This window comes from Nuphar pumila, chromosome 14 (genome assembly GCF_984573655.1).
Source record: "Nuphar pumila chromosome 14, dmNupPumi1.hap1.1, whole genome shotgun sequence".
Taxonomy (NCBI): Eukaryota; Viridiplantae; Streptophyta; class Magnoliopsida; order Nymphaeales; family Nymphaeaceae; genus Nuphar; species Nuphar pumila.
In genome coordinates, this window is record NC_143262.1 from 3,889,052 (window position 1) to 3,912,668 (window position 23,617).

Genomic DNA, 23,617 nt, shown 5'->3' on the forward strand with positions numbered 1-23,617 from the left:
ACGTTTGCAAGCACCTTCTTTCAAGCTGTGAAAATGAACCACTTTAGAAAGTTGTGCCCTAAACGATACTGATGTTTTCTATCACAAACTTTACATAACAGAGGAAAACATATTCTCCTTCTGTTAAACATAAGAAATACAAGCAGGTCTTGAAGATCAAATAACTTAACCTTCCTCATATCAAGCTATTTAGATATTGAGGTAGTGCATACAAAAAATTAAAGGTACAGATTTGTGATCTCTCTCTAGGTAGTGCATACAAAAAATTAACGGTATAGAATTGTGATCTCTCTCTCTCTCTCTCTCTCTCTCTCTCTCTCTCTCTCTCTCTCGTTAACTATCATGAATCCATGATGACGTTAAGGTTCCAATATTGATTAGATTTGTGGGTCAGTATTGCAGTTGGGGGAGAAAATAGTACAATGGTGTTTAGGATGATCATCTGCAACATGAAGCATCCCCTAGACAAAGGAGGGGGGCAGCAACAACTCCAAATGGTACCCCAAGATGATTCACGGATGAGCATAGCCAGAATACATTGCTGATACTTTCTGCGACAGACCATCAACCATCTCATCCATGTTCTCATTAATGAGCTCCTCCTGCGCATCAGAGATATTCAAATTTAGAAACTATTTACAACAAACATGTAGCTCTCACACAAACAAGAGAAAACTTTTCATACAAAGTTCTCATAGGAAAACTTTTCATACATAAAATTTTCTTTCCCTATGATATTTTTCTCACTTCTCAATGTGCCCTAAAAGTAATGAATCTGCAAGCTAATGACACATTGGAACTTACAAATTTTCATGTTTAGCCAAAAGTAAATTATCTAGACAAAAGAAGTTCAAGGAAATTGTCAATTTGATGGAACCATGATATTTCACAAACCTCTCGTTCATTCTTAGGCTTCACAGTCACACACTTTGATGCACTGATGCTGGCACTCTTCAACAAGTTCCTTGTGCTGTGGTTTGCTTTTATCGAGCCATTTGCTACTGCCATTCCTGCACCTTCACCTTGATGGGGACCTGGAGGGCTTCCAAGGGTTGTGTGAGCAACAGATTCAGTGGTTCGCTTTTCATTTTCATTGTCGTCATTGGAACTACCATCTCTGGGTATGCACACGCGCTCTCTAGGAGGAACAGGAGAATAGTCAAGATTAAAAAGAACCTTGTACATAAGGGTCAATAACTTTACTAGGATCCGAAATGTACCGAGGCAATGATGCATGTTGCCTCTGTAGTGGAGTGCTTCTTTCGCCCTTGCCATAATGATCCTCTAATTGTGCAAATTGCCTCTTGAAGCGATCAACACCACTGTTAAGACGGACAAAGAAATGGAAACACGCCCCACTTATTTTAGTAGATATTCATCTAAACAATAGAATGCCTCAAAAAACTTTGCTAGTATGGCACATGCATTTACTGGAAATTTTCAACAAAAACCATGACAGCATAAACGCAATCTTATTCAAACTCATGATAGAGTAGCAATTTTTCACCAACTAGTAGTCTCAGAACAAAAGGTTTATGATATGGGGCAAGCAGATGGACAATATATATATATACATAACAGACGAGGCAGCAATATGTTCCGAGTATTAGTCATGCCCTGATCACATGAACATTACAACTCTCCACCACTCAATATAAATTTTACGTTGGTGGAAATGGCACTGTCAAGCTTGCCTACAAAAATGCACAGCAGAAAACACATCATACAGCAATACAAATCTCAGGCAATAAATTGCAGGCTCTTGAATACATCTTGCACCGAGAACTGTGAAATAACCCTTGGACGCTTGATCCAAACTCTAGGGTGATGTCCTTTCTTTTATATAAAGAATACTTACAGTAGATTACACTATTACCCTTTAGAATATAAAGTAAATACAAAAATACAGATTTTGAATCTGGATCCATCTTGATAGTCTTAACACACCCCCTCAAACCGAGCATTGTTAACAACCATGGACAGTTTGGATTTCAAGTGTCAGTGGCGATGCAAAGTAAGTACTTTAGTAAAAATATCAGCTACCAGGTCCTTTTCTCGAATAAAAACATGTTGGATTTCTTTGGCTTCTCTCTACATGTTTCATCTTACCATGTTGAACAGGATTGGTAAAGATGGCCACTGCACTTGGGTTATCACAATATATGTTGATGTAAGCTGAATAAGATATGTTTAATCTACGCAACTTCTATAGTAAGTGTTGCCACAGCCCGATATTCTGCTTCAGTGTTTGAACGAGCCACCGTTTTCTGCTTTCGACTAACTCAAGATACTAGGTGTGAACCCAGATAAACCTCATAACCAGTGACAGAGCGTCTTGTAAAAGGATCATGTGCCCAATCGGCATTGGAATATACAATCACTTTAATAGATACTTGAGTGCTCATCGAAACAGGTCTGACATATAAGGCCATCTAAAAGGGTTCTTTTAATATATCTAAGAATTCTTTTTACAGTTTTCATATGCTTCACCTGGGGCTTATGCACAATCTGTGATACTTGATTCATTGAAAAGACCAAGTTTAGGGGTGTGAAGGTTGAAATGAAATGAGGATCTTCCAAACACGAACTTAGATCCGCATGAGAAGGTGTCTAAAAAGACACTAAAGCATAACCTTTAAAAAGGGTATAATGGGAAATAAAAATTATTCTTTATTGATATGAAACACCAAATGCTTAAGAAGCATTGGAATAAAATACACGAGGGGATGCACCCCTTTATATACAAGTGGGAGAGGAGAGCTCTTAAGGAGCTCTCCTTGTAACCGTTGGATTAGTCCAACGGTTATAAATGTAACCGTACGGTTACATTATTAGTTAAGTTCCAAGTGGAACTTAACTAATAATGTAAGTCTAGTTCTATTAGAACTAGACTCTCAAAAAGCTAAAAAGAAAACAGCAAAAAAATACATAAAAATAAAAATAAAATTACATAAATATATATATATAATAATATGAATATTATTATTATATATATTTTACATTTTAACGCTCTCCCTCAAACTTACGGTACAATGAGCAAAAGTTTGTTGAAGAGGAAGTGAAATCTGGGAGCAGCGAGAGGCTTTGTAAAGAAATCTGCTAACTGATATTCTGAAGTAACATATGGCAGATCAATTGTCCCATGTAGATATTCCTCTCTGACGTAGTGACAATCCATTTCAATGTGCTTGGTGCATTCATGAAATGTTTTGTTGCTTGCAATATAGATCGCACTTTTGTTGTTGCAGCACATACGTGAAGCTTGTGTTGCTTCTGCTCCCATATCAGCAAGCAGGTGTCTGAGCCAAACTACTTTTATGGTCGTGGTTGTCATGGCACGATATTCAGCTTCTGTGAACGAGAGAGAGACCTTCTACTGTTTTTTCATCTCCACGATATCAAAGATTCACCTAAAAAGATACAAAAACTAGTGGTTGAGTGTCGGTTGTTGGGATCACCTCTCCAATCAGCATCAATGTATGCAATTAAATCAAGTGAGGAAGTAGAAGACAAAAAGAACTCTCTCGAAATAGAGGTCTTGAAGTATCTGATGATACGCAAAACTGCTCCCATATGAACAGATGTGGGGGCATGCTGAAACTGGTTTGCTGTGTGCACAGCATGTGCTATGTTTGATAATGGATAGATAGAAAAGAGCTTTGACTAGTTGTCTGTAAAGAGTAGGGTCTTCAAGGAGTTCTCTATCATCAATCTTCATTTTTACATTGACAACTTCTAGAGTATCTACTTTCTTATCATCGATAATGTCAGACCTGAAAACAATATCAGAAGCAAATTTAGTTTGAGATAGTAGATAACCCCTAGGAGAGTAAGCAACTTCAATACCTAAGAAATGTCTTAATAAACCTAAATCAGTCATTTCAAAATGAAATTTAAGAAGGTTTTTTATGTTTTCAACTCTCTGTTTATCGCTTTCAGTGATGATCATATCATCCACGTATAGAAGAAGCACAATGATCCATGCATCAGAACTCTTAATAAACAAAGCAGTGTCAGTCAAGCAGAAGTGAAAACCAATATCAATCATAACATGACTAAACCTGTCATACCATGCTTTGGGTGCTTGCTTAAGGTCATAAAGAGTTTTTTCCAAGAGAAGAACTTTACCCTTAGGAATATTGAGATCGGGAGGGCCTTCCATGTACACTTCTTCAACTAGGTTTCCATTTAGTAATGCATTTTTTACGTTCATCTGAAATATGGATCATTTCTTGATAGAAGCTAAGGCAATTAAGGTTCTGACTGTTGTCATACGAGCAACAGTGCAAAGGTTTCTTCGTAGTCAATGTCATATTCTTGGGCATAACCTTTGGCCACAAGACGGGTTTTATATCTTTCAAGAGTACCATCACTCTTACTTTTAACCTTGTAAACCCATCGACATCCTATGGGTTTCTTCCCAAGTAGAAGGTCTTGTTTTTCAAGTGCATCTAACTCAGTTTTCATGGCTTCTACCTATTTGACATCATTCTTTGCTTGATAGTATGAAGATGGTTCTTCATATGAGTGAATTAATGCAATAGTTGTCTTGTACGTGGGAGAGAAAGATTCGTATGACACAAATTTTTCTAGAGGCCTTGAGACTCGAGATGACCTTCTGGTTGGAATTTCAAAATATCTTTCAAGTGCATATGGAAGATTAGGCTCTCGTCGTCTTGAATATTGTATACTAGTATCTCTATGAACTTCTTCATTGTCAACATTGTAATCAAGGTCAATAATACCTTGATCATCATCAAAGTTATAGTCATGATCCTATTCATCAGATTTTCATGTTAGATCTAACAAAAAGGAGTAATATATGACTTCCTTTGGTTTTTTCAAAATCAAAGAAGCGCTCTTTTTCTAGAAAAAAAAACATTTATTGATACATATAACTTATTATTTTTGAAGTCAAAACACCTATATCTTTTTTTATTTTCAGCATATCCTAAAAAGGCACAAGGAATCGCACGGAGAAAAAGTTTATCATTTTTGTCCGTAAATATGAAACATTTGCATCCAAATACTCTCAGTCTAGAGTAATTTGGAGAAAGGTTCACAAGTTTTTCGATTGGTGTTATATTTTGCAAAGAAGAAGAAGGCATTTGATTAATCAGATAGGTGGCAGTCAAGGCAGCTTTTGCCCAGAAATCTTTTGGGATTTGATTTGCTATTAATAGAGTCCTAGTGGTTTCCATAATATGACAATGTTTTCATTCTACCAGCCCATTTTGTTGAGGTGTATATGGACAAGACCTTTGATGTGTGATTCCATGCAAGTTAAGGTAATTTTTAAAATCTGTAGACAAAAATTCTCCCCTCGAATATGTGCAAAAGATGGGAATTTCATTTTGAAACTTGTTTTTAACCATATTATGAAATGTTTGAAAGTATGAAAATACTTCAGACTTATGTTTTAGAAAGTAAATTCATGTATGTCTGTAATAATCACCAACAAAGATAACATAATAAGCAAATCCTCTTTTAGAAATTATTGGTGCAGGACCCCAAACATCCGAGTGAACTAAGTCAAGTGGTCTTGACGAGACAAAAGTTCTATTCTGAAATGATAATCTTTTCATTTTACCAAGAATACAATCTTTACAAGTAAATGTTTCAGAATTACAAAATTTTCCTAGATTTGGAAAATGTTGGATTTTGGCAATATGAGAATGACCGAGTCTTTTGTGCCATAACTCCAACTCATTTTTCTGAATGTTATAACAAAAAGATTTCTTTGGCATTTCTAAAAAATTCATGTAATAGAGTCCTCCTTCTCTAAGGCCTTCCCCAATCAGCTTTCCTGACCGGCGATCTTGTACCCAACAACCATGTGAAGAAAAAGAAATATTACACCATGGTCAGATATTTGAGAAACGGATAATAGATTCAAATTTAGTTTAGGAATAAATCTTACTTCTGGAACAAAAAAATTATCAGTTTTATAGATTTTTTCAAAATTTTATATTCCTTCTATTTCAAGAGAAGTTCCATCAACTGTAAAAACTTTTGACACACTTGTTTTATTTTTAACACATTCGAATAAACTTTTATCATTTATGGTCATATGAAATGAAGCACCAGAGTCAAGAAGCCAAGGGAAGTTACCTGGATCGAAAAAAGATGAAGCAGCTACCCCAGTCAAAGCTTCTGATGAGGAGAAAGCTCCTTTGATGAGAGGTTGGAGAATCTCCATTAACTAGGCCATAGAGACTGGTAGATCTTGATCTTTGGGCTCTGATCCAGCAATCGCAGCTCTCTTTTCTATAAGCTCCTTAAGCTTAGGACACTGAGGCCTGTAGTGTCCCGGTTCACGACAATGATGGCAGATAACCTTTTTCTTGTCATAATCACTACCTTGGCGGTTAAAATGGGGTGGTCTATATGATCGTACATGATTCCCTAGTCTGGATACAGCAAGAACATAATCATCTTCAGCCTTTGGAGTATATTTATTGATTCTGTTTTCCTCCATAGTTAACTCCTCTATAGTGTTGACAATAGAGGAAACTTTTCCTCGATGAAGAAGAGTCGATTTCGTTGACTCGAATTTCGGTCCTAGATCGTTTACAAATTGATAAAAATGCTCCATATCAAGTTGTTTTTGTCGGAGCTCAATATCTTCTGGACAATGCCATTTTGGCTCTAGAATAGCCAACTCACCCCAAAGTTCGGATAATTCATTATAGTATTCTCGTATAGTTTTGTCACCTTGGGTCATTAATCTAACCATTTCTTGAAGATTGCACACATGTGCAATATCTTTTAGGGAATACATATTTTTTAGATATTCCCATGCCTTGTCGGCATGCTCAAACTTGGCAAGATTAGAACATTTTTTTATGTCAACGCTATTGATTAGCCATAACATAATTTTAGCATGCCCTATTCTCCATTCTTTCCAACACTTTTCATAGTTGGCTAAGGCTTTGCTTTTTTTCACCTTGGGTCAAGGGAACTTCTTTATCACCTTCTATTTTGGTGAGAACAAGTTTAGGTTCCGAATCGGAACCATCTACTATGCCCCACAACTCTTTTCCTCATATGTGGTGCTTCATTATTAAAGCCTACATTACATAATTTGTGTTGTTTAGCTTCATGGGTATGATGGTGATTTTATCTTGATTATCCATCGTTTACAAAGGTGATAAAACAAGGAGAAAAAAAATAAAGAAAGAGAGGGTAAGAGAAAGCAAACACGATATTTTGATGCAACGAGCCTTTCTTTTCTCTCCTTCCTTCAAAAGAGGCGTTAAAAACCCCAACCAAGGTGATAAAAACATCTTTGCAAGCTTGCCACAGAAAACGAGGCAAGAAACTCTACTTTTAGTTGATATATCCTAGGAGTAGAAATCTCCTCGCACCACTCATAGGTATCTCATAACTCTTTCGCGCTGGAACTCCAGATGGGATGTGTAAAAAGACCCCACGGGAAAGAGTAGTTGTAATAAATGCTACAACTGATTGATCATTCTTTTGCCACGCAATAAACTCTGGGTTTCTGATCATGATCTTCGAGGCTTTCTTTGTGCTTCCATCCTGCACTGAAATTGTTTGGGAAACAAGTTTCAAAGGCACAAGAATCGACCCATCAAGGTGACCCATCAGATCATGGTGGCAAAGAAAACGAATAATATGTTTCTTTCGGGTGATGAAACCAGAAGAATCAAGTTTCTCAATGACTAAATGACTAAGAAAAGAGGCATTGGTGGCGGGCATTAGGATATGATGAAAAGAAAGGAAGGGAAAGAATGATCAGTCAGACGTGCTGAATCTTTCTAATGATTTTGTATTTCTGGTTATTCTGATCTGAGTGATTAATGCAGTTTTTTTTTTTTTGCAGATGATCAGAAACTACAAATCAGAGAGATATTGGCGCTCGTTTTTATTGATCCAGAAATGCAAACATATATATATAAGAGAAAAAGGGAATGAATCACGACAGAGCTGATCTGACGTGATGAACAAGACAGAAGAAATCATGTCAGATTTGATCTGACATGATGGGTAAGAAAAGAATTTTTTTATTTAGGAAGATCGATAGACTTTGGGAAAAATATTTTTTTTTATTAAGGTCGTTAGATCTGATCAGATCTAACGTGATGAATTGTCAAATCTAGATTTATTTGATCTAACAAGCTAGAATGGAAGTAGATCTGATTTGTTTCAAATCTGACACAAAAATAAAGTAGAAGAAATACTTTTAGGTCTGTTAAATTTTTTTTTTTTACCTGAAGGAAGGATTTTGATTTAGGAATAGGAAGAAGGGAGTAGCCAGGATAGATGAGACTTACCTCTTCTAGGCTGGCGATACCATGTGAAATAACCCTTGGAAGCTTGATCCTGCACAATAAATATACAAGACAAAAAGAAGAGAAGAAAAGCAATGTTGGAGGCTGAATAGACGTCTCACCGACTCTAGGGTGACGTCCTTTCTTTTATATAAAGAATACTTACATCAGATTACACTATTACCCTTTAGAGTATGAAGTAAATACAAAGAATACAGGTTTTGGATCTGGATCCATCTTGATAGTCTTAACAAGAACAACTTCAATATCCGCTACCAGAAAGTGCATTAAGTGAGACGAAAGGATTTTCAATTTCCTAGAATCAAATTCAAAAGAAATCAACCATAATAAAGCGAAAACCATAAAGGAAGCATAAGCTCCCCCCACCACGCCCCCTGAGGCCTGACCCCACCCCCCCCCCACCCCCCCACCCCCCTTTAAATATTCTCAGTAGCAATACACTTGTTAACGAGCTTCAGTGTCAAGTTAATGTAAGGATCTAAAACAACTCCTATACTAAATAAGCTCAATTAGAGGTAATCAACTAGCTAACCCACCAATACTAAAACAAGCAATTTCCTAATTGATCAAACAAATCTAATACAACAAAATTATCAGCATATGAATTTAATCCTTTTTTTGTCAAAGCTAAATCCAGTGCCAACTTTATCAGGTAAATGGAAAAAGGCCCCAACCTTGGATACATGAAACTAATCTGATCTGCACCACGAAGATATTCCTGAAACATCTGAGGATGGTACTCTAGGATCTGTATGCTTTACAAGGAAACCGTTGTAATTGAGCAGAAGCATATTTTCATAAGGTTAAACTGCAGTATAGAATACTAGTTCCAAGCTGTATGCATTTCCATACCTCTCGATAAATCAGCTCTCTAACATCATCCTTTGTTAACTTTCTCCTTTCAAATTCAAATTCAAGTTTCGAGATTGGCTGTGTTGAAGGTTCACGTTCCACGTTTGCTAATCCACGAAAATATGGATCTGCCAGTGCCTAAAGAAGCAGATGAAAAGAAAAGAAAAAAAACTCAAGATGGCTGCAGTGTCATTAAATTCAGTGATAGACCACTGTGTTCTACAAGGATTTCAGCAACTAAATCTGACCTCTTCAGCTGTAAGCCGATCCTTAGGATCAAATGCAAGCAATCGTTCAAGTAAACGAAGAGCCAAAGGATCAGCATTAGGAAACTTTTGCGTGAAAGGAACTGGTGGTTTTTTTCTCAGGGTGCTTAGGTATCTTCTTGCCTTCTCATTTCGAATCTGTAGATTTCATCAAATAAACAGACCATGTGTTAGAGATTTTGAAAATTAAGATCAAGATGGAAAAATAAAAATGGGAAATGTCCCCTAGATAGGTTAAAACAAGTAAAAATAAAGTCCAATTGTATATTGCAGAAAATAGTGACTGGATAGACAAACTTGAATGCTGTTAGCCAAAAAATCTTAAGATGAGAGAACCAACCCTAGCAATGGATTCTGCAGAAGGAGTGCCAAGCAGATCAGTCATGAGATCCAGTTGATGCACAACATTCTTTCCAGGAAATAATGGTTTCCCTGTCAGCATTTCTGCAAATATGCATCCTATGCTCCAGATGTCAATTGCAGGGGTATACTGTAAAATAACAGGAGATGTTAAAATTGTTAAGATATATAATATCATATTGTATTTGTTGTATGTACCTAAGTATACTTAGGTATACTTATTGGTATTTCTTTTTGTATTCTTATTCTTTTGTATTTTTTTCTTTTGTACTTAAGGTATACTTTTGGTATACCTATTGGCTTTTGTCCTTAGTAGTGTAAGTAGACTTAATAGGGGTAGAATAGGTATTTCTCATTTGTTGCATGTATTTTCAGTCATTATTAAAATGACTGATTTTTGTATTTTTTGTTTTGTTTTTATTATTTTTCCTTTTTTTGGTCAAATCAGGTTGACCAAAACGAGCCGTTAGGACTGTGCCTAACGGCTAGTTGGAGGGAGGTCAGTAAGGTGATATTGTCTAATTTTTTGTACATTTTTCATTAATAAAATATTTAATTTTTTATGTCTTGTTTTTCTTCATGGTTGTACATGGTTTATTGTATCTAGTCAAATTCATTTTAATAATGCATTTGGACTCCATTTATGTTGTCATTTTCGTGTTTCATGTGTATCGGGTTCCATGCAATTTCATGACAAAAACATGTGCAGAAGTACCTTGCACAGTTTCTCATGTCCACCAAAAAGAAAAAGTGAAGTGAAGTCAATCTAAGAACAAGAGCACCAAACATAATCCATCAAGTAATACAAGCATCATAAACTGGCAGCAAGAAATAATACTTATCAAGTAATAGCATGAAAGTTGTTGTGACTGCTTCAGCCATAGGCTCAAAAATGCACATAACACATGGATGTAACCCAGTTCGATGCAGGAAATGCAGAATCCTAAACAATCAGACATGGCCAAACCATGCTTGGAGTCAGATTCTGACATGAACTACTAGCCATTTGCCTTAATTGTTTTCACACGCAACTGGGTTCAACTTAAAAAATAATTTAATGGGAAAATTGAAAATAGAATTACATTCCACTAATTAGATCTGAAAGACCTTATCAAGCCCAATTAAATTGATTCAATTCAGTGAGATATCCAACCAGAATCTGAACCCTTGATATCCTAACCAAGTGCACAATCACACCGACACACACATGCATGCATAAACACAGATATATATTATATATATAGATATATATAGATATATATATATAGAGAGAGAGAGAGAGAGAAGTTCAGCATCAACTCTCCAGAAATGTGATCATCACTCTTGTACAATGCGATCTCTTCTAGTGAGTTGAATTTCCTCATTTTGGTTTAAGCATGACAAAGCGGATAGTATTACTCACATAACAATTTGTATATCCTGTTTAAGGAATCTAAATTGTTTTTTTATCTTGTATGTAAGCATGAGACATTTAGCACTTGCAAATTCAAAGATACACAGAACACCAGATTTATGATTGCAAATTGCTACAGGATAGGTTGCACTATAAAATAAGAAATTTGCCAGCCACTGGTATCATGAATCCAACATGCACTTGAACAAGAAGACTAGCATAAAAAAATTTACAGCTAAGTCGTAGCTGGCATCACTAAGAACAAATAGTGATGGTTATGCGACTGACAAGCAAAATACACAGCCAATTAGCCATTGGAAAAGCCAGTGAAAGAGATAAAGGAACCGTATATTAAAACTGCACATCAAGGGTAACCCCCTTACTTTGGAGAAAAATGAACCACAAAGTTCGGGAGCTCGGTACCATCTGGTTGCCACATAATCCTACAAAACATTAAAAATATGTCAGCACCTACAAACAAATGTAAACTCAATTGAGCAACAAAATAAAAAAATAAACTGGATGACCAAAACAACAGAAAGCAATAATAACAGCACTGATGATAATGACCATATCAGAATCCAACATCATGAATTCTGCCATGACAAGAAACAGCAAATAGATATAGGTTGCATGAAGAAGGAACCTACTGTCCAGAAAATAGCTGATGGGGCATCATTAAATGACACGCGAGCTAGGCCAAAATCACAAATTTTTAGCTTGCAATCAGCATTGGCGAGTATGTTCTTTGGTTTTAGATCCCGATGGAACACATTTGCTGAAAACAGTGAATATAGCAACCATCAAACTTTCCATCCTAGTAAAATGTCTACATACGAAAAAACATATGTTTGCCAAGGCTCATAGTAACCTGTATGAATATACTTCAACGCTCGAAGAAGTTGGTACAAGAAAAACTGATAATGTTCAGGGGTAAGATCATCATTCGCTTTGATTACTTGGTGGAGATCAGACTCCATCAATTCGAACACCACATATATGTCTCTAAATTCTCGGCGTGATGGAGGAAGCATGATGTGCTTTATTTCAACAATATCAGGATGTCGAAGCAACCGAAGGAGCTTGATTTCACGCAGAATGCGAGTGGCATCAGAAACATGCTCGAAAACATCATTTATCTTTTTTATAGCTACCCTCTCCCCAGTATGGGTGTCAATTGCAGATGCCACAACACCATAGCTTCCCTTGCCAATAACCTCCTGTATATGGTATCTGCTCGCCTCACCGTACTCTGTGAAGAAGTCTGTGTCTTGCATGCTCTGATACCAAAAATAATGAATCATTGGAGGCCAGTTATGTGACATCAAATACCAACAAACCATAAATTACTCTAACAATCAAATTATCAATAATCACAGAAAAGAATGCAATTGAAATGGTGCAGTATCATATTAAACTTTTTAAATAGTTATTTTGGCAATGCTAAATACAATTTGCAGGGCCCCTATTTATACCTATAAGCAGCAACAGTAAACAAAATTTTACACATTACACAGTGAAAGCAATTCCTATGAATGAAAAAAACAAAAATAGCAAATTTTGGCAAATTAAAGAAGAGATATATCATATACCCCTGTTAAAATATGTTGATCCTTGAATGTACATATATATATTTATATATATATTTATATATATATATAAAGATACGTATACATATATATATATATGTATACATATCTCTATTTATATATATATAAATATATATATTTTATCTTCCTAAAATACCCTCAAGGGTATTCTTGTAATTTAGCATTTTACGCATATTCCAATTGGAATATGCATTGTAATTTTTGTCTTATTTTTAGTTTTTTGTTTTTTATATTTTGGGTTTCGTACCACATTGGGGGCCTCCCAATGGAGACGTTGGGAGCCCCCAACGGTCACAAATGTGACCGTTGGGGGCTCTCCAACGTCCCCTTTGGGAGCCCCCAAGGTGGTCCCTTTTCATGCTTATAAATAGGGGATTTCCCCTTTGTATTTTGAATTCTTGAGGGAGCTTATGCTCCATTGTAATGGGGTTTTCACCCCTTCTCCATTATTCTTCAATGATATGTAACTTATGACTTTAAGTCATATTTTTCCCTTTTTATGGGTTTTATGTATTGGCACATTATGTGCATGTGTTGTTTCCCTTTAATGGGTATATTTGCACTTTACGTGCATAAGTATGGGTTCATTATTGAACCCAAGGTATTCCAAGTCACTTTCTAACATGGTATCAAAGCAAGGTCACGATGGGGTTGTCTCTTGGTGCAACGGAAAGCGTGTCGCTCAAGAAATGGTGAAGTATTCATTGCTCTGATACCACACACGCACATATTGCTCTTCCTAAAGTATTATGCTTTTGAAGTTATTCGGTATGTATCCCTTTTCTCAAAAAGTATTATGCATTTGAAAGTATGTTTCTTGCATATAGTTTGTTTGTTTGATGGTCATGATAGTTGAATTATTTCTTTTCACATTTCGTGTGCTCATATATTTTGAAAATATCTCCTAAATTTGGTGAAATCGTTTGTTGTCCAAATATAAAATTCGTGTCTATTTATCGAACTACTCATAGCATATAATAGTAATTTATGTTTTTAAAAATTACCTTCAATTATGTGAGATTTATAGTTCTTAAATAAGTATTTCATGATTGACCTATAAGTTAACTTTTAAAATTATATATGATCTCTTGCTAAAATAATGATCTTTGCTTAAAATTTCTTAACTCTCATATGAACCCTAATTTGATTTGAGTTCCTCTCTTGATTATGGATTTTAGTGCATTTTTGAAAAATTCGATATAATCATTATATGAGAATCTCTCACATCTAAAATCTTTGTTGAATCCTAAAGTAGTTCTTGTTAATGATAACTTATAAGAACTCCTAAAAAGTTTTTCAATGTTTCTTTTTTGAAAAATTATTTATGATAAACCATTAGGAAAGATTGTTTTTAAAAAGGAATTTCCCACATAGAATGCATAGTTCATCTATTGCATCCTTTTTTGGTATAAATGATTTCATTTTTCATCCTTATAAACTTGTTGGTTTGTATTTTTCATAAGGTTTCGAAATCTCTTAATAATATCTTTAAAAATGCCTACATTGGCCATAATATAGTTTTAGTTGTCCTCAATTGCACTTGTCAAGCATTTAATTACATAATTAAAACTTGAGAATTTCAAGCATTGCTCTTTTTATAAAGTGCATACTTGCTCACTTTTGTGTATTTTTGTATTTTGTGCACATTTGCTTCTCAAAATATTTGCGCTTGTATGCATTCCCTCTTTTTTATGATATACATGCCTTAGTGCATGTTTGTTTACACCTTGGTGTGTATTTGTTCAAGTATTGTATGAGTGCTTTCGTGCACATCTTTTATAAAGCCTTGTGTGCTTACATGTGTATTGTCTCTTCGTAGACATTTTTGCATTATGGAGCATTTATGCACATTTCTTATTGTGAAAAACATAATGAATTTAGATATTGAGTCCTTTTTAAATCATTGTAAGTGCTTATAGCACTTTGTACGTTTCCGCATATCTCATCTCAATCAAAGAATATTTAAAACTTGTTGTATGGGATTTAATCCCAAATCTATAAATTTTCAAGTACTTTTTCCTTGAGTATTGTGTTAAAGCCTTCTTTGTGAACCATTACGGTTATTATGATTTCTTTGATTAAAAGCTTGATTGTCTTGATGAATTCTTTATGTTGTGGTTTTTTTGATACAAGACTTCTTTTAAAGATTAGGCATAATTCGTGTTTATGCAAAATTGTTTTTGATGGATTATATTGGACCTTTGATTCAATTTGTTAATCGGTCCTCTTTGTAAAAACTTTTTGGAAAATGATTCCTTATGTGTTTATTGCCCTTTTGTGGCATTTATATTTGTCCATCACATGTTATTTAATGCATCATTTATTTGGCCTTATTATTGTCATATTAGAGATGTTTGTCGAGGTGAGTTATGGGCACCTCGTGTTGTATCATTTTAGATTGTCCACCTTCCATATTATAGATGGTTGTTGAGGTGAGTTATGGGCACCTTGGGACTCTAAAATGAGTTGTTATTTGATCTCTAATTATGAGTGTGTCACTCATTTTTTCTCTTGTGGCCATTGATATTATGGATGCTTCTATGTAAATGTGATGGACATATGGTGTTTGAAACCTTAAATGCTTTAAGGTATATTTAAAATCAAGGTGTTTTGGGATTATAGCCCAACCTTTTATTTATGAATCTTATGAGTGCATTTGCACATTTGTGATTCCGAATGTTGTGCTTATTGTGCACATGTGTTCTTGTGTTTTTTCACAAGTGTTCTTGGTGTGTGTATGTTCACACATTTGTTCTAAAAGAATATTATTTTATCATCTTGTTGAAGATACTTTTACATGCATTATTCCAAAATGTTATTGTTATGAGTATTCATGTTTTAAAAGGAATATTGTTTCATTCGAGGTTTATTTTCAATACAAGTTTATTGCCTCAAAAGTCTTTTTCTTGTATGCCCATTATCTAAGTGTCATCATATGTAGACAAGAATTTTATTACACCTTCGTGTGTTTTTAGCCCTTTGTTGGCTTTTGCTCTCTTGGTCTAGTAGCTGAACAAACTTGTCTTGAGTGTTTTTATATGTAGACAAGGCACGTTGATTCACACCATGGTGTGTGATTTTTAGCCTATGTTGGCGTTTGTGTCCTTGTTCTAGTCGCTTAGATGTATGCCCATGGTTGGCTTATTTCACTCATTTCAAGTGTCATCATATGTAGACAAAAGATGTATTATGTTTTAGCCCATGGTTGGCTTATTTCTCTTGTTCTAGTAGCTGAACATACTTGGTTTTAAGTGTATTTTTTACGTAGACAAGAGATACTTTTTAGTCCATGTTGGCATGTATTCTCTTGTTCTTATCGTAGATGCACTTATTTCAAGTATTATTATATGTAGACAAGAGGATCTTTTACATACCTTTGTGTGTGTCTTTGGCCTTTAATGGCTTTATATTCTTGATCTAGTAGCTTATACACTTGATTTATGGGTTTTGGAGGACTAATGAGGAAGTTGTTTGTAATGGATAAATTATTATTGAAATTTGCAAAATTTCATTCATGACTTGTGTTTTTCAAGTAAATCATATCTTTGATATGCATATCAAGTTGATCTCTTAGCATTTAATCTATATATTAAGTGCTTATGGCTTTTGCCACCCTTATATACAAAATGTGTTTTTTGTCAATTAAGTATGACTTTCATAAATGATTTTAAAACCTTGTGAACTCTTGGGTTTATTTTGCCTAAAGTATGCTTGGAGACTTCGTTTCTCTTGTTTGGCACTTCATTACATGTTTAAAGCATGATCATTAATGAGTTCTTTGAGTATTAATGATAAGTATATGCATATGCTCTTTATGCCCTTTTTTGGGCTCTCATTCAATAAAGCATATGTATGTTATGCCTCTTCGTAGACTTCTTGTGGTATCCCTTAGTGGATCATTTTTTTATTCCCCATTATGGGGTTATATTTGTCCAATGGTGGACCTTATGAATGCATTATGCATCCTTGCAATTTATTTTTGCATAATTTTGCTTCCGCTCATTTTGTTTTAACATGATGTATGATTTAGAAACTTTGGTTCCATGATAAAGTAACTATCATATTATGCATAAATTTTGCATCTTGTTAGGAATATTCCTTTTTGAGTAAAGTGCAAAGATATTTTTTACTTGTTCTTTGTTGTTTTCTTTTCTCAGGATCTTGGCAATAGGACAAAGGGAAGTACCCTGGATGGTTCGGGAAATGGGTTCATCATTTGAAGACAATTAGAGGAAGGCTATTTCAAGTTTCATTGCATCCTTGCCGAAGCCTCTTGGAGTCGCCGAAGCCTCATGGAGTCTTGCCCTTTTTTCAATCTTTTCGTTTCCCCGCAAAGATTGAGGTGTTAAAATATGTTGATCCTTGAATATACATATATATATTTATATATATATATATATAAAGATACATATACATATATATATATATATGTATACATATCTCTATTTATATATATATATATATAAATATATATTTTTTATCTTCCTAAAATACCCTCAAGGGTATTCTTGTAATTTAGCATTTTACGCATATTCCAATTGGAATATGCATTGTAATTTTTGTCTTATTTTTAGTTTTTTGTTTTTTATATTTTTGGGTTTCGTACCACATTGGGGGCCTCCCAATGGAGACGTTGGGAGCCCCCAACGGTCACAAATGTGACCGTTGGGGGCTCTCCAACGTCCCCTTTGGGAGCCCCCAAGGTGGTCCCTTTTCATGCTTATAAATAGGGGATTTCCCCTTTGTATTTTGAATTCTTGAGGGAGCTTATGCTCCATTGTAATGGGGTTTTCACCCCTTCTCCATTATTCTTCAATGATATGTAACTTATGACTTTAAGTCATATTTTTCCCTTTTTATGGGTTTTATGTATTGGCACATTATGTGCATGTGTTGTTTCCCTTTAATGGGTATATTTGCACTTTACGTGCATAAGTATGGGTTCATTATTGAACCCAAGGTATTCCAAGTCACTTTCTAACAACCCCAACTACCAAGAACAACATGCAAAAAAGATCAGACGAAACCGAAAACGAGTGAGGCTGATGAGCATAAAGTCCAAGACTTCAACAAGAAAAACACAGTTTTCTGAAAGAGGCAACAGAAAGAAATTGGGTGTCGCAATCATGTGCTAAGGATCCAAAGAAAAATCGGGAAATGACTATAATTTCAGCTTTCAAGTAGCTTGGCAATATTCTCAACAATCCGACAGACGAAGATAACATCTTATAACAATCAAAATCCAGCTCAATGATCAATTGAAATGAAATGTACCCACCTTTTTTCACATTCATCATTAAAGCAAAAAATGATAAAAAAAGGGTCAGGAAACACATACAAGATCACACCTGTGCCTAAAATTGCAAGAAAAAACTCGTAGAAATCATAGTGACAAATATCGCGAGATTTATGAAAATCTAGTGTGTGTTTTGTGATATATATTCCAAAAGTTAAAAACGGTATAATCTCGTGATTTTATCATTTGTAACCAAATATCGTGAGATATCGCAGGTCATTTTGTAACAATTTTTTTGTATTTCGTTTTAACCAAAAGCCCCCACAGCTGCTGACTGAGCCGAGCACTAAGTTACCCAGTTACCCTAAGTCCCTAACCTCTTTCTCTCTCAGATTCTCACAGCTCTCTCTGTCTCAGATTCGCACAAGAGAAGACAATCTGCAGCTGCAAGTGTGCCATCGTGGTGACGGTGACTCTCTCTCTCTCTCATCTTTTTCATTCTCCTCTCCACATTTTCGCCTACTTCTTCTCATCATCATCTTCTTCTTCTATGGCTGGGAAAGGAAACAGACTTCTCCGTCCTATTTTGTGCATCAGCAAGAAAAGGGCTTCAGGCTGGGCCCTTTTTGGGGTGCCATCTTGTTTTATGGCCCTTTTTTGGGTGAGTAAAGGAAGATTTCATGGTAGCATGGTTATAGTTGTCGCTCTGTTTTTCCCCCCTTTGAAGGAGATCTGGGATAGCCCATGTGGGTTATGATAGTGTGATCTTGCCATCCATCCATCTTATTTGATCCCTAAGGTTGTGGGTCTTTGAACATATTGAGATTTGCACTGTCTGACCCATGACCACATGTAGCTGTAGTTCTATTTCCTGTTAATGTTTCTGTCAAGATGACTCCGTTGCTGCTCTTGGTTCATATATTTTCGTAAATATAAATTGAAGAAATGTATTTTATTACTGCTGGTAACTTTTTACATGTAAAATTTTCTGGCGAGTAGGCTTCTACAGAGTAGATGATTTTATATTTTTTCCATTTTCATACTTCATATTGACATGATACCAGCATTTTGTATTTACAATTTTTCACCTGCTGGTTCTGTGTTTAATCCTCTTTAATAATTGCTGGTATTTGATTTGTTTGATGTCAAGCATAATGGGGTAATTGAGTTTGGAGAATTTATCAGATCACTGAGCATCTTTCACCCAAATACTCCAGAAATTGACAAAATTGCATGTAGGTGATTTTTATTCTCTAATGACCTAGTTTTTTTACATTCCCGTTGTTATGTTTTGGGAAACTCTTTTGTATGAGAAATATCTACTTTTTTAGAATAGTAAATTTAGACATTTTTTAGATGTATCCATTCACATTTATAAGATGATTGCTACTATCTTGCTAATTTTGAGCAGATAGTACTTCTTTAAGTTACAGGCAAAATACATTTGGTTTTAGCTTGATGGAATTTAGGAATACACTCACCTTGCTGAGCTGGAGCTGAAAGTTGATAATTTTGATTGGGTGAAACCAGCAAATGTCTCCAGACTTTTATATATATATATATATATTTGAATTCTTTCTTCATACATGTTTTGTCTGTGTTATTGTGTGCATAGTAACAAATGTTTAATCATTATGGTTTTTGTCTATGATTTATTAGTATTGACAATTTTCTCTATCTATTTTTTGATATTTATTCATATCATATATTTTACACCGGTCGTTCTATGTAGGCAAAAGGATAGGGAGACCTAAAGATGCATTATGGACCCATGCTACACTACTATCAGATGGTTGATTACGTTGTCACTTGTAACATAGAATTTTATGGTAGAATAACACAATTTAAGTATCATATTGCGGGCATACCAAATAGAGATGTTGTATGTGAGCACTTAAAGTCAGACGTGAAACATCTAGCATTAGCTTCAATTCATAAATTTGAGTCCAAGCCATCAGGAAATAAATCAAAGATCACAAGTTATTTGTCTCCTACTAGAAGCGGCTCAGACTGTCACATGGGTGCGGGTGCGGCACTTTCAAAAAACCTGGGTGCGAGGGTGCGGCAAAAATATAAAAAATTATATATATATATATATATATATATATATATATATATATATATATATATATATATATATATATATATATATAGTCCAAAAGTTGAACATAAATGACCTTAGGTGCATTGGCTGCACCCAGGGTCAGGTTGACCGCATCGGGTGCGGGTGCGACATGGGTGCGGCACCTAGTTGGAGAATCCTTGTGACATATAGGGCAAAAAAAAATCTTGGCAAATTTTTTTTTAAGTCCGAGAATTGGACCAAAATGACCCTGGGTGCATTGACCGCACCTAGGGTCAGGTTGACCACAACCGGTGCCGCACCCGCACCGGCGTCGAGTCGCGTTGACGCGGGTGCAGCACCCTGCTAGCCGAATCCCTGTGACATAGGGCTCAGAGTAGGCACTTCTTCTACTTCTCCAGCTGTAGGTATGGTACATATGTCAAGGTTCGGTGCATTAGATCAACAACATATCATAAATGCTTTGATAAAGAAGGAAAAAGCACATGCAAATATGTGTTGCAAAATGTATTGTCATGAACAATTTGCCCTTTATGTTAGCTACAGATGATGCATTTAAGGAGATGGTTAATGTCATTGCAAATTCTGGACTTAGTTATACATCTCCTAGTAGTTAAACAATTAGAGAAAAATAACTTTAAGACCTAAAAGGGCAAGTCGTAAAATTTGTTGATGAGGTGGTTGTAAAATTTGTTGATGAGGTAAAAAAACCTTAATCTATATCAGGATGCACTTTAATGTATGATATATGGACTGACAAGAAAAATCGTCCACACAAATATTTTAGCCTCATGCCCTAAATACACTGTCTTTTTGAAATCTAAATGTGTTAAAGGGCTAAAAACTGCTAAATATATTGAGGAGTATATATCATCTACTATTAAAGAAATTAGATCAGACAAAGTGGTTCAGTTTGTGACAGATAATGGGTCAAATTACGTAAAATCAAGAATTGTTGTTGAGGTAAGATAGCCTTATATTTTTACATCATCTCGTGTTGCACACTATGTTGATCTAATGCTTGAGGATTGTGATAGATTGCCTAATTTTTTTCGTACATTATTGGATGTAAAAATGATTGTAAATTTCATGTACAAATCACAATCCTTGATGCGGCACATACAAAAAAGAGGAATCATCTTTAGCCAACAACTCATACTGATTTAGTGTCTGTGTGCATGAACATGCACATGCAAAAGACTTCAGTTGGAAAAGAAACAAAAGATTACCAAAGGGCTCAGCGTGGTTGGTAGGAATTGACAGTCACTGTCTCCTTGTGGTGGGACATTGCAGGTTCAAACCCTAAAGATATGTTGAATAAGAACTGGTGGGGGTCTGCCTAACCTGAGCTTTCCTTTTAAAAAAAAAAGAAGCAAAAGATTCTCGCCCTATTGTGTATAAAGACATTGAAGCATTTGTATATGGATCAATTGAAAAAATGAATGAAAAAGAGGAAATAGAAGATGAGGAGGAGGAGGATGAAAACATTGAAGGCCAAGAAATGGATGAAAACACTTTTTATTACAATTTTGATTTCTTATCTAATAGTAAGTGAATGGTCTTTTTGTATAAACTTGAAACTTTATAATGTTTTTTTTTCTTATGAACGTGTGATCATTTTACTTTTGTTTGATACTTGATTATTGATACTTAATGTTTGATGGTTTAGTTGATGCTTCTTACATATTTTATTTTGATGGTTCAGTTGATACTTCTTTCATATTTGATGATTGATGGTTTAGTTGTTACTTACATATATAAGTTTATTGGTTTAGTTGATACTTCTTACATATTTGATGTCTGATGGTTTAGTTGATAATTCCATATATAAGTTTATTGGTTTAGTTGATACTTGATGTTTGTTGGTTTAGTTGATACTTTTATATATATATATATATATATATATATATATATATATATATATATATATATATATGATGTGTGTTGGTTTAGTTGTTACATATTTGATGTTTGACGGTTTAGTTGATACTTACATATTTAATGTTTGATGGTTTAGTTTTACGATGTTTGTTGGTTTAGTTAATACTTGCTAGTTGCTATATATTTGATATATTTTATGTTTGATAGTTTAGTTGATACTTATTACTTATTTGATGTTTGACACTTCCTAGATATGGTTAGTGGAATTGAAAATAGATTTTTTTCATGTAAAATTAATTGTGTTATTTCTATTTGATTTTTTTATTTTTTTAGAATATTTGAGAAATTATTTGATTTTTTTATATTTTTCTCAAGATTTTTCCAAAAAACAACTTGATAAATATTCAGAAAGTTGAAAATCTCACGATAAATGCACAACCGAGAAATTGCCGTCACTATGGTCGAAATCTATTTCTTGTTGAGATCAAAACCAGCTGAACCAAAATCATATGGTCGACGACCCATACCAATTCATGAAGTCTCAAAACAGACAAAACCAAGATCTTGTGTTCTTAAAGAGATAGCAATCGACCACCAACATTAGAAAAAAAGACAAAAAAAGGCTATCCCCAAAAGAGGCAAAAAAAATCACAAAAAATATCAGAAAAAAAAAAAGAAAAGAAAAATGGAATCACGAAATCAGCATAAATTCCGAACATTTTTCTCTTTCTATTTCCCCCAACTTTTACCGGTGCCCTTGAAAAAAAAAGAACCCAAAATTTTTCACGAAATAAGAGAGTCCACACACCACCACCACACCACCACCACACCACCACCACACCACCACCACCCCACCACACACACACACACACACACACACACGTAAAGACGAAAACATTTCACCGACTGATCCCCTAAAATCATGGCCAACCAAACGAGACAGAGAATATTACTCCGACCCCCGTACCTTTTTCTGAAGGGACCCGATCCCCGCCATCCGGACGCGCTCGGCGACAAGGATGGGCTTAAGGGCGGCGCGAGAGTCGTGGGTCTGCGATCGCAAGCGAGGGTCGCCCTTGTGGTTCAGACGGCGTTGCAACCATCGACGAATGCCTTCCACTAAAGCCCCCCCCATATGCTGAGCAACCCCAACCCACCTCTCCTCCTACGCACCTCCCATCGCCACCACCACCGCCACCGCCACCGCCAAGCACCACGCGACGCCTCTGGGCTCCGGTTGCTCGTCTTGCGCGTGTTATTGGGTGAGAACGCGCAACCGTTTCTTCAGATTCTTTAAAAACAAGGGAAGCTCGTCGTTCGGTCAACTGGCTCTCGCAGTCTCGCTATTATATTCGGCCAGGCAACGCGGTTTGACGTTCGTCACCGTTTTTGAGGCGGGACTGAAAATCACGGGCTGTAGGGATGGCAGTGGATCGGGGCGCCTCAAAATCCTGCCCTTCATCCCGGTTTTGATTTTAACTTCCATCCCCGCTTCCATCATCATTTCATGTCTACATCTCCGATCCAAACAGAGCTATCAGGGCCGGGCGCCTTTTCTCCTCGGTTCATTGTCATCCTTAAAGAAAGATTGGGAACGAGGCGAAGCAAGGGAGGGAGGGAG

At 35.5% G+C, this 23,617-nt stretch overlaps 1 protein-coding gene across 1 annotated transcript; it reads right to left on the reverse strand.

Moving 5' to 3' along the window:
* Nucleotides 1-333: 333 nt before the first annotated feature.
* Nucleotides 334-23,110, reverse strand: LOC149816112 (mitogen-activated protein kinase 9-like). The gene is made up of 11 exons (XM_089987155.1): nucleotides 22,964-23,110; nucleotides 12,058-12,466; nucleotides 11,837-11,964; nucleotides 11,570-11,629; nucleotides 9,774-9,923; nucleotides 9,416-9,571; nucleotides 9,168-9,305; nucleotides 8,990-9,063; nucleotides 1,221-1,322; nucleotides 895-1,138; nucleotides 334-602 (listed from the first exon to the last, which is right to left on the reverse strand). Exons 1-11 carry the CDS (start codon nucleotides 22,991-22,993, stop codon nucleotides 513-515), a joined length of 1,581 nt encoding a protein of 526 aa, XP_089843281.1. The 5' UTR covers nucleotides 22,994-23,110; the 3' UTR covers nucleotides 334-512.
* Nucleotides 23,111-23,617: the final 507 nt, after the last annotated feature.